This window comes from Trachypithecus francoisi, unplaced genomic scaffold, assembly GCF_009764315.1.
Source record: "Trachypithecus francoisi isolate TF-2019V2 unplaced genomic scaffold, Tfra_2.0 Lachesis_group11, whole genome shotgun sequence".
Lineage (NCBI taxonomy): Eukaryota > Metazoa > Chordata > Mammalia > Primates > Cercopithecidae > Trachypithecus > Trachypithecus francoisi.
This window is the reverse complement of record NW_022681456.1, coordinates 128,268,739-128,281,293: the sequence shown is the minus strand read 5'-3', so window position 1 is coordinate 128,281,293 and position 12,555 is coordinate 128,268,739. Positions and strand designations below refer to the sequence as shown.

At 47.2% G+C, this 12,555-nt stretch overlaps 1 protein-coding gene across 5 annotated transcripts in view; it reads right to left on the bottom strand.

The window, feature by feature from the left end:
- The window catches only part of CRACR2A (calcium release activated channel regulator 2A), a 132,780-nt gene that overhangs the window by 57,980 nt on the left and 62,245 nt on the right, over positions 1–12,555 (bottom strand). For all 5 annotated transcript variants that reach the window (XM_033223167.1, XM_033223171.1, XM_033223169.1 and 2 more), the window contains 3 exons: positions 10,635–10,746; positions 9,316–9,499; positions 3,845–3,991 (listed from right to left, as the gene is read on the bottom strand). In XM_033223167.1, coding sequence (XP_033079058.1) covers positions 3,845–3,991; positions 9,316–9,499; positions 10,635–10,746 — 443 coding nt within the window. The remainder of the gene's footprint in view (positions 1–3,844; positions 3,992–9,315; positions 9,500–10,634; positions 10,747–12,555) is intronic.

Below are 12,555 nucleotides of genomic sequence, written 5' to 3'. Positions count from 1 at the left end.
GTGCAGAATTTCCAGGCATCTAAGTGCCGTCTCCTCGGTGCAATCACGAACTCCTCAAGCGGAGGGACTCTACGTTCCCTTTGCTGAACTCAGAGCCTGGCATGGAGGGAGTGCTGGTTCGATGCTAGCTACTGGTTACACACAGACTGTTCCCCCGGTGCCTGGCCCGGGGCAGACATGCAGCAGTCGTGACCTGAGCTGTCATCCCAGCATCCGGGATAGGCGCTCATTGAAATGTCATCCACTATAATGAAAAGTGAGCATGTGGAGGTGCCTGGGAGATAGTCTCACAGCTCACCAGAACCCGCTCTTCTCCTCGGGATTCCTCTAGGCTCCCTCCCAAATCAGGCCATCCCCAAAAGCTTCCTCCCACTTCCTCTCTAAAACCTGAAAATGTCCCTCCCACAAACAACCTCACACCTCCAAACTCACTTTCTAGATGTCTCAGAATCACTTAATCTCACCCTGAGTCATTTGTAAAGAATCCCATTTTCATATCCTATACCCTGTTGGGATTTCCAGTCTCTTGCTTGACGTCTGAGTTGCAAGTGCCTTTATAGACAGGCCCACCAGCAAGGTGCGACCCACCTTTCTTTTAAAAATAGAAGAGACTGAAAGAGGCTCTAGTAGAAAACATCAGAGGTTGCCAATAAGGAAGCTGATGCACAGAGAGGTAATGCAAGTTGCCTGAGGTCACACAGCTGGTAAGTGCCAGTGGTTGGGCAGGGGCTCCAGTCCTTCCTGCCTCCTATTTCAGTGTCCTGCTCAATACGGTCTGCAGTTCTCAGGTTCTGCATCTGGAGAATGCCTCTGGAACGGGACTGGTCAGAGTTCAGTGAGTCCCCAATCCCAACACAGTTCCCTAGCCAAGAGTGGGCCTTGATCAGCTGACTCCAGAGCAGGCATGGCTGGCAGGGATACTGACTGAGGATGGGCATGGAGAGGCTGGAACCTTCGGATGAGCTGGTTGTGCATATGCAGCCAAGAGTGGCTTGACTTTTATCTCAACAACGTTTCAAGCACAATTACTAAATGAGGACAAACCACTAACAGAGGCCCTTAAAGATGGATATCAGGGCTAAGCAGCTCTCCAGCAAGACAGGAGCACTTGTTTCTTCCTGCAGAAATGCAGGCCAGCAGAGGAGGTCTTGCAGATGAGACGCCAGGCTAAGGCTGGGTAATTGCCCACCGGTTCAGACTGCAATTATCTCCTTAGAGAAGAGAAGAATGCCTTCCTTTCTGGGAGAGGCCACTTAACTTTTGCTGTGGCTCCTCCAGGTGATCAGTGCTGGGTGTCAGAGGGGAGAAGGGGTGAAGTGGGGTCAGCAACTAATCTAGTCCCCTCATTTTACAGATAGGAAAACCAAGCCTCAAGAGAGGCCACAAAATCTGAGTAGTCACAGAGCTAGCTGGTTGCAAAGTCATACATGCCTCAAACCCAGAACTCCTCGTTCTCAGCCTCCCACTTCCCAAAGTTACACGCTAAGCACCTGGACACCCTGTTAAAATGCAGATTCAGTGGGGCTGGGGGTGAGGTCTGAGACTCTCCATTCCTAAGATGTTTCCAGGTGATGCCAACATTGCTGGTCCATGGACTACACTTTGAGCAGCAAGTCACTACACTGTTGTCTGGAAGGATACAGGGATCCTTAAACTTAGCCTCTGATTATACTGATGCTCAAACTCTCCACTTCAGCCAGACAAATCCTCTAAGACTAACAAAGATACTTATTTAAAATACTAATAATTATTATTTTGACATTCATTGGATACTTATGTGCCAGCACTGTTCCAAATACTTACATGCATTATCTCATTTAATACTCAAAACTCTGTGAGATGGATACTATCCCTGTCTTACAGATAAGGAAGCTGAGACCCAGAGAAGTTAGGTAACTTGTCCTAAGTTGCATAGCTAGTAAATGGCAGAATCAAGACTCAAACTCAGTTCTGTCTGATTCTTTTTTTTTGAGACGGAGTCTCACTCTGTCACCCAGGCTGGAATGCAGTGGCCAGATTTCACTGCAAGCTCCACCTCCTGGGTTCACGCCATTCTCCTGCCTCAGCCTCCCGAGTAGCTGGGACTACAGGTGCCCGCCACCTCACCCGGCTAGTTTTTTGTATTTTTTAGTAGAGACGAGGTTTCACCATGTTAGCCAGGATGGTCTCAATCTCCTGACCTCATGATCTGCCAGTCTCGGCCTCCCAAAGTGCTGGGATTACAGGCTTGAGCCACCGCGCCCGGCCAGTTCTGTCTGATTCTTAATTAGGTAATAGCTACATAAAAATACACCCTTTAATCCTTCCCTTCTCTGAGCTTTGGGAGCCTCTCCCCAGAATGTTCTTAACAGTCCTCCAGCCAAACTATGTTTCCTCCAGGGCCTCAGCATCCTCATAATGCAGAGTCCTAAAAGTCCTTTCTCCCCAGATCTGTGTATACCCAATGGACCTCAACAAGTTATTTTTAGAGTTGAGGTTGGGGAGACACAAGACGAAAAGGAGCTGGGACTCAGAATAATGTGTAAATAGATGATCTACAAGTTATTTTTAGAGTTGAGGTTGGGGAGACACAAGACGAAAAGGAGCAGGGACTCAGAATAATGTGTAAATAGATGATCTACAAGTTATTTTTAGAGTTGAGGTTGGGGAGACACAAGACGAAAAGGAGCAGGGACTCAGAATAATGTGTAAATAGATGATCTACACAGCAAGACACATGGTGATCTCTTCTTGTTCAATCAGAGGCTGCACGCTTACTCTAAGACTATTTCAGCACAGACTCTGAAACTGCCTTCCAGGCTTTGCTGGAAGTATCTGAATGGAGGAGCAGGTGCTTTCTGGAACCGCATAGCCACGGGATTGTTGAGGATTCCTGCAGAACGTGAGCAAATCTCTGGGTGTGGACAAGATTTCATGGCAGAAGCAGGGGGCAGGGCCTCCTCTGTATGCTTCCAAGCTCTACTCAAACCCAGCCCTGTGTTTTGGCCTCACCTTCAGGGTTATGAACCATCCCTAGTCATACCACGTCTAAGTCCACGTTCACAAAATGCGAGCTCATGGCTGTAAATGTGTGTTAAAGGACTAAGAACAGCACGGTGCCCATAACCATGCATTGATTCTCATGAAGGGACTGGTGTCTAGTGGGCTTGCCCCAGTTTTGTGATATACCCGCCTGTTCTGACTCTGGTTCAGTTCTTCAGTAGCTTCTTCAGATGTTGCTTAACTTGCCTGGTCCTGTCTCCTGGAGAGGTCTTGGAGGCAAATATGGCGGATGAAGATACATGAGGCCGTGACGGGAGAAAGCGGCCAGGAGGAGGGACATTCAGCAGGGCTACAGGTCACCTTACCAAACATGCCACCTCTGCAAAGTAGGCTGATCTGGCACTGGGGGATGGCCTTACTGCCTGGAGGGAAACAGAGTGATTTTTCTTCTGGTCACGGGCACCTGGCTAGCTCACTCCGAGTCCTGGCTCTACTGTTTACAAGCTGTGCCTTCTGGGGCGCACTACTTAACCTTTCTGGGTTTCCAACCCTCCACCTGCAAAATGTGCAGATAATAAATGTGCAAAATGATAACCAGCCCCTACTTCAAAGGGTTGTGGTGAGGACTAAATATGCTAGTGTATAAAAAGTATTTAGAATAGTGCCTATCATATATAGCTTATAAAGGTGAGGGACAGCTTAAAAATATATATATCGTGACAGACATACAGCCCGGTCCCCACTTTGGCAGACAGCGATAAGGAGGCATCACACAATGTTCTGGCAGAAGATCTAAGAGAAAGTGCACTGTGTGTCTCTTTCACACATAGTTACAGAAAGTGGCTGACACTGGGGTACCCACCTTTTTAGGGCATACTCCAGTTCATTCTTCTCCTCATGGGCTTCTTGGAGCTGGGAGAAGATTCTGGTCAGGAAATCTTCAAAGTTGGATAGTAAATGAGGTTCATCCTTCTTCAGCTGCAGCCAGAGCTGCTTGACATCACTTTCACTGCAAGAGAAGGGATGCTCATGTGGAAGTGTGGAAATGAGGCTTCATGGGAAATACAGAGGTTCCCAGATAGGAAACAGACAGCCAGAAACAGTACCATCAGAATCACTATAAAGATGACAGTAGCTAACGTGGACCGAATGCCTGCTGCATGCGAGGAGCTTCAAGGATATCAGCTCATTTTGTCCTCACAGTAACCCTATGAGGCAGGAGCTGCAATTACCCCATTTACAGATGAGGAAGCAGGTGAAGAGAGGTGGAGTGAGCTGTCTAAGATCACCCAGCAGTAACTGATGGAGTCAGGGCTCCAGATCGGGGTCTGTCTGACTCTGGTGTTGGCCTCCTTCCCCACCTCGCTCTGCTGCTTCTGTTCTCCTGTGGCCTTCACGATGGGCTCATGGGGCTGAGTGTGCACAGCAACATGCTCGGGTGCATCTCCAAATGCCAGGAAGAAGACAGGACAGGAGCCCAGTGCGTGTGAGGACACACTCTATGGAGCTAAAGGAGAGAGCTTGTTGCCTCCAGGAAGGATGGTCCTCACTGCTGAGAGGTAAAGACGTGCCATGTGATGGATGGCAGAAAGCAACTGTCACTGCAGGAAGGGAAGAGATAAATATGCAGCACCCCACTGTGGCCTGGTGACACTAGGGATGACTGACAGGCAAAAAGAAGGGAAGGAGCAAGTTTGAAAGATGTGCGCACACAGAAAGACAAGGCGAGAGAGATGTGGGAGACCCGGGGGCCAATAAACAAAGGCTCAAAGGCACGTGTGTACACGGCTTAGTGGCAGAGATGCAGGGGCTCAGGCTGATACCCAGGGAGGGAATGAGGAGGAGACACACATGGTGGACCCTGTTCTCCCTTTCTGGAGAAACCAAAAACTCTGTAGTCAATGATCAAGCTAAGTTAAACACAAATCTGAAAGAGGATAGGTTTTAATTCAATAAAAGTTAATAATTTCTCACAGCTAGCAGGCAACAGAGTGTTATAGCATCAAGTTTGAAAGTTATAGAACAATAAACAGTAGAGTTCAAGTGGAACTTCACAGGCTAGTTTATTATAAATTACCAATTCAACTTTGTTCTAGCAAAGTAGAGAATAAATATAAATCTTATCCCCCAAACAATCAGGTTTTTGATTTTTTAAATTAATGGACACACATACGTATTTTCCAACACTTTTTTCACATCTATAGAAAAAGATGTAATAACTAGCTCAGTTCATTGTCTTCTCAAAGTCTTTTGTTACTTAAATATTCACTCTGTGTCTTAATCTTTCAAGTTTCCAGCTATTGAAAATATAAGTCCTTCACCTCCTTCCATCCTTTCAACACAATTACATTTTGATTATTTACTCTGTTAAACTTTGAGACTTTATGTAGTGTATATTTCACATTTAATTAATTTAATTTAATTATGGAAAATCGCTTATGACCCTCGTTTTATGAGGATAAAGTTATCTGTATGCCTATACTTCTCTTGAGCTCTTTCCAAAATTTGCTTGTTCATTACAGTCATCTGTACCTTGACAGTCTGTCACCAACAGATTCCTGTTGGCTCCCCAGGAATCCTCAGGATAAAGAACAAAATTATCTGTGCTTATATAACAAGCATGATATTTTAGAAATTTTCTTCGGAAGTGATACTTGATAGTGCCATGCTAGCAATGCCCCTGTGGCACAGACATTACTCTCTGCACCCTGCAGAGAAGAGGCCCACTGAGAAACGGGTGGTGACCTGCCATCCCTGTGGCAGGTTGTTCCCTGCTGTGGTCTGAATGTTTATATCTCCTACAAGTTCGTATGTTTAAATCCTAACCCCCAACATGATGGGATCAATAGGTGAGGCCTTTGAGAGGTGATTAGATCACGAAGGCAGAGCCCTCATGAGTGGGACTAGTGCCATCAACACTTAGTATTGTTTTAAAACTCTGTATGCCAATTCCCAAATATGATAATAAATACATGTTTATACTATTATGACTACATAAATAATATCCCTGGAGAACCAGGACTTTTCCTAAAATTACGCCATTATTTGTTTTACTTCCTTTCCCTGTCCCACTTCCCCAAATTCCTTATCAGTTTCTTCTGGAAGTACCTCCCGAATAAATCACTTTAAGACAGAAACCACAAAAACAGAAACATAAATGTGACTTGTCTCCCATTAATATTCCAAAAACAGAAGATCTGAGGATAGCTCCGACCAGGAACCCTCAGGATAAGGAATAAAATCCTTTGTGCTTGTGTATTAAGCATTATATTTTAGAAACCTTATTCAGAAGTGATATTCAATAATGCCATGCTAGCAATGCTCTTGGGGAATGGACATTACTCTCTGCACCCAGCAGAGAAGAAGACCACTGAGAAACAGGCCCACCTCTGATCAGTTATCTGGTCATCTCTTTAACACTTCATCCCTGTCTCCCTCCTTTCCTTGTTCCATCACTTCCACCAGTTCTTTCTTCTATCCCATCCAAACATCCGCCTACTTATTTAGACCATCTATCCATCCATCCATCCATCCACCCAACCACCCATTTCCTTATTAATTCAACAAGTATTTATTGTGATCTACTGTAAACCTTGCACTGTACTGGATGTCATGGGTGAATCTGGGAAATGGGAGAAGAGGAGGTAAGGAGCCTCTCTGTTTTTCAGAATGAGTTCCATTCCTCCCCGCCCCACAACACACACACAACATGTTGTGGGGGGTCTTATTTCATCCTACAGGTAAAATTTAGATGTGACAAAGGGTTCAGAGATAAGAGGATCTCAGAGAGACACCACGGTGACCTCCCATCCCTGTGGCAGGTTGCTCCCTGCTGTGGTCTGAAAGTTTATATCTCCTACAAATGCATATGTTTAAATCCTAACCCTGACGTGATGGTATCAGAAGGTGAGGACTTTGAGAGGTGATTAGATCATGAAGGCAGAGCCCTCACAAATGGCACCAGTGCCCTTATAAAAGAGTCCAGAAGAAGCTCATTCACCCTTCCTGCCCTATGAGGATACAGTGAGAAGACAACTGTCTGTGAACGAGGAAATGTGACCTCATTAGACAGCAAATCTGCTGGCACCTTGATCTTGAACTTCCTAGCTTCCAGAACTGCCAGAAATAAATTTTGGTTATTTATAAAGTACCCCATCTATGGCAGTGTATTACAGCAAACCAAACAAATTGAGACATGCCATCACGAAGTAAACGCATTGTAAAATCAAGGTTCACCTTGCCAGCCTAGGTCTGTCTGTCCACACCTGCCAGGTTCCCGTAGCAGCCAACTGAGCTAAAGTCCCAGCGAGATTTGCAGACCCACCTGCTCATCTTCCAACACTCTTTGAACTACTTAGTCATGGCAACAACATCTTGCCCCAGATTTCTGGGAAAGGTACAAGTCTTCCAACTTTTGATGAAAAACAAGCCAAAGCTCACTAAGCTGTCAAATCACTCAGCCAATCAGGCCACCAAGAAAAGCCAAAGTGCAGATGTCCAGTCTCGAACTTCTAGAACACACCAAGGCCACCCCTCCTGGGAGGATACGGGAGTATAGGCTAGAAGGGATTCTGGGAGGTTTATCAATCCATTTCACTGCTTCCAGAACAACACACAAATCATTTTGGTGAGTAAAATCTTCAAAGAGCCCTCCAATCTTCATAGCCTTTTCTATTTCCCTATCTGAGGTCTCACAGCCATGAATGTTTCCCTCATGCTGCAACCTCAGTCCCCTTCAGTGAGGATGGAAGTGGCTGGTCACCATCTTCTGCATATCAGTTTTTACAAACCACTCTGGAAACCTCCACAAAACCTCCTCTTCTTCGGGACATCTCATTTTGGCTCAGTTCTGCACTGGCCTTTGCTATAGGTCCTCAGAGTCATGTCTGGTGGACTCTAATTGAGAACCCTGCCAGGAAGGCTGCTGCCCTGCAGTGCGGGCTGGGTGGAGAGGCCCCTTCCTTCCATTACAGTACCTCAGCTCACCTGCACTGCCTTCTCCTTCCCCCTTCTCCAGAAGGAGGTGTCACACTGTCACCAGGAATGGTCTCTGTGCTCTGGCCTTTTGTCCTTGGAGAAGCTGGGTCAGGTGGATGACTCATGAACTTCCCACCCACCTGTGCCCCCTCCACCAGCCCAGCCGCACCGTCTGTGATCCACACCTGCGGCAGCCCCTTCTAGGCCTTCAGCAAAGCTGCTACTGCTGCTGGTCTTGAGTTCCACTTCCTGTGTAGCACCCCCACCAGGATCTTTCCTAGGCCCTTACCTATCCCTTTCTTGCCTGGAACACACTTTTGCCAGCCTTTCCCAATTCTGCCACAGTCTACCAAATTGTTTGCTGAAAAATTCACAGAGCTTCGTCCTGCAAATCATATATAGGCCTCTTCTCTCTTGCCTCCTCTTTATCTTTTCCCACCATAGCGCCTTCTCTTCCCAAGCTCAGGAAACGTCAGCTGCAATCAGCAGGGCATTCCCACCCTGCAGGAAACACACACCTAGCCCAAGATCTAGAGACCCCAAAACAAAAAGGCCAAAGGCAGAGGCTAAAGGGGCAGAAGGTATTACATGCGTTTCAGGCCCTCTGTCTGGTTTCTACTAGCTGTAATATCACATTTTGCTTATTTTATTTTACTTTACTTCAATGTCAGGGCTTAGATCCATGTGTCTATTCCAAAGCACTTTTTAGGGAAAAAAAAAGGTGGAGGGGTAATTATGTTTTGTTCGAGATCCCAGCCGTCTAAAATTTTCCAAGTAGTGGCCTGCTAAAAACAGGTTAATTTCCCACCTTGGCTTGCTGCACAAGCCTGGTGTGCTGGGGACACAGTATGCAAATGCTACCACATGATGGGCTTTTGCCAGGAAGGCGCCCACAGTGGGGGCAGCTGGGAGGCACCATAACTCTAGAGACCCAGGAGAGGTAAAGATGCTGGGGAGCTGACGGTGACAGGAAGCCTTAGTGAGAACTCCCTGAAAAACCCTGAGGGCATGGTACAGACCCCTGATGTGTGAGTGCCCCATGGGGAGCAAGGCTGAGCCAAGGACTGCGGGATAAGGCATGGCCGGGAGTGAGGAAGGTGCGGGGGTGGGCGAGAAGGAGAATAGGAATGTTTCCTACAGAAAACTAATGTAAAAAGCAGAGACAGAGCTCAACACGCAGTCAGGTCATCACAAAGGACAGGCCCCCCGTTGGCAGAACCAACGGGCCTTTCCCCGCACTGCATTCCAGTGCAGGGCCCGACACCACATGGTTAACAAAGGTTAATTGTTGAACGGACACAGGAAGAGGCCCCTCTCAGGTTGGTCTCCATTCTACAAATCCCTGTCACCACTTACTCTTCCAAAACCTTTTGGGCTCCAAGTCTGTCCATCAGCATCTGGAACTGGGCTTCCTCATCTTCGCCCATGTCTCCCAGATCCTCGTTCCCTCTGGACTGATACACCTTCTCTTCGTGGCGCTGGGCCACCTGCTCACCCGCATCTTCCCAACTTGGGTTATTCTGGCTGAAGAAGAAATGACCTAGGGGGTGCAGGGCACAAGGATCTGAATTAGACCCACCCACCCAGGAAGAGTTCAGCTTTCTCACCCGCCAGGAATCACTGAAGGTTCATCTGAGAGAAGGAAAAGGGAAAGCCCCTCCAGTAAAGATCCATGGATATAGGTCCGTGGACACATTCCGGATTCTGTGTCTTTTCCGCTTCCACAAACACCCCACCAGTGATGCTAGAATCTGGGAACAGCAGAATGTAAGACAAGTAGGGTGTCTCCTTTGTGGTTCTCAGTCCCTTGACATCTGGCTTAGAACTCACCTCTGTCGATTTCTTCTTTAAGCAACGAGGCCTTTCCCTGCACTGCATTCCAGCACCCTGACTGCAGAGGCTCCTATCATCATCCTAGCCATCCTCCCGCTAGCATCACTAGACTATAAGATCCTTAACAGTTTCCAGTGTCCTTCCTCCATACTCATACTGTCCAGTATTACCGCACTCTGTCTTATCCTCCCAAGTCAGTTAGAAGCTCCTGAAGGTCAGGAAAGGCATCAGATACTTACAAGAAAATTGTATGGCCCCACACATGAGGCAGATGTATGGTAAAGTTTGCCTTTGATGTATCTGATACGATAGTGTGTCTGGTTTCCTTATATTGTTCATAGGTCTCAATTCGCCTTCCTCCTGGTTACCTTGAGAATGGCTAGTCTGTTCAAACCTTCTAGAAATTTCTCTGATAGCTGTTATCCCTCAACCTGGAAGATTCAGCCAGACTTGGGTTGGAATGAGCCATCCAGTTGTCCCACCTTTTGGCCATTTTTCTATGAAGGCAGGAAAGGAGAGGCTGCAAATCTCATCACAGCTCCCCCTTTGATGCTACGCCTTCTGTGGAGCTTCCGTCTATCTCCCTTGCCAGTCCCAGTGGGAGGGAACTTGCTAATGGCAGTGCAGTGGGCACTGAGCAAGCAGCAATGTCAGCAGTTGAGACGGGCATGTGAGGAGGCCCAAGCAATCCAGAGCCTGGAGACCTTGAGCTCCAGATCCCTGAAAGGAGGGCAGGAAAGCTTTACTACCTGCCCCCCAGGTCTAGAGGGAACAGGAATGCACCTTAAACAGTGCTAAGTAGACCCAGAACCCTGAGGTCCCCAGCACCCATCGGAACTTACTGAATCCAGTAGTAAATTCCTCTGGGGTCAGATAGCCATTGCCATCAGCATCCAGGGCATCAAACACATCCTCCAGTTCCTCCAGGCTGAGCGGTAGCTCCTTATGCAGCCTCTGAAAACAACCCAGAGTGTACTGGTTAATACTGACACTCACCGGTGGCGGAGGTGACCTGGGACTGCGGAGTCTCCTGCCAGAACGTGTCTAGAGTTCGGCCCAGGCTACAAAAGCCAGTAGCAAGCTTCTGCATCCAGACTGCTTCACCATCCCTCTCCTCCTTTGCATGCTAGCACAACTACCATTGATTGGGTGCCTACTAATGTACCAGGCCATTTGCTAGGTGACTCATAAATAAATATGTAAATACGCATTTATCTATCTATCTGCATTTAATTCCCATGACAACGCTTTGAGCTAGGCACTATTATCGTTGTTTTACAGATGAAGTTTGAGGTGAAATTACCTGCTCCAAAGTCACATGGCTAGTAATGACATAGCCAGGAGTCAAATCCTGCTCTGATTCCAAAGCCAGCACTCTCAACATCTGTAAAGGACTCAAACTGTACAGGATCAAATACTTTCAGGATAATACTCACACTGCATAGTGTTATAAAGTTAACTGCAATCATGAATGTAAAGCATTTAACAGTGCCTGCATAGAGAAAGCATTCAATAAAAAGTAGTAGGGAGGCAGAAAGACAGAGAGAGACTCATGGCCCACTGAGGCCCCTCAAGGAGTGCATGGCAGAGCCAGGCTTCAAACCCTGTCTTCCCTGCTCTCCCTAAGCCCTCTTTCCTCTCCCGTACCATGATGCGGGGCTGGGTCATTTACTTGTAAAGGCCTCTCCTGCTGGAGGCCCCTGGTGTCCCAGTGCCTCAGCACTGCATTTGTGTCTGCAGACACACATTTTGGTCCTTGAGCTCTGAGGGGATATGGGATAATCCCCCTTCCTACCTCTGAGTGACCCACACCCAGGTCCTGAGTCCAGGTTCCACTCCGGCTCCCGGCTGACTGGTAATGAATTCCTAACAAGATCTCAACTGCCATTGGCTTAAGGTACCAAGCCCCCAAGAGTATTTGTGTGTTAAAGGAGGACTGGACAAGACAGTCCCCGTTGGAGGAGGTCATCGCTGGATTTGAGTCTAGAACAGACTCAGACCTCACAAGGAGGGAAGGGCAGAGACCAACGGATGGCCCAAGAGCAAAGTAGCTGAGCTGTTGCTGCTCCCTTCTGGCCTTCTGCCTGATGTGCAGTGGCCTCAGGCCAAGGCTAATTTGCATAGTTGAAGCAAGTGTCCCCTCATATCCAAACAATCTAGGTCTCCAAATGAGAGCTCCCCAGAGAGTTCCTTGTATTTCAGCCGACCATCTCACTTCCTCCCAGTTACCTAAGCGGTGACTGCACAATTGCCAGCGTGGAAGTGACTGATAGCTAAAGACAATGAGCACAGTGCTTTGTAAGAAGAAAGGTATATACCAACCTCAACAATAAAAAGAGCTGGCAGGTGCGAAAGCCCATAACATAACTGGCAAGAACACTTGGCTTGATCCTATGGCAGTTCTAGCGGATAAGCCATAAAGCTTAAATTGGCAGGTACATGCATTAAGAGAGACCATGATGCATTATAAAGTGGGAAGACAGGCTGATGTGGAAGCCATTTAGAAGAATTGAATTAAATATGAATGGGCTTTTCAAAAAAGGAAGGAGAGTGAGAGAGAGTGTGCAAAGATTCTAGAAGTACATCTGCTTAGCATTCAGCAGAATCTCTGACTTATCAACAATCCATAAACCAGCTGTCTGAAAAGCTACAGTAGGAGAACACAGGGTGAGGAGAGAGTCCATTTTGCAAGCAGGGATTTTATTAGCATCATTGGAAATAAAAAGCATCACACCTGAGGTAGGGTAAAAGCGCAAGCTCCTG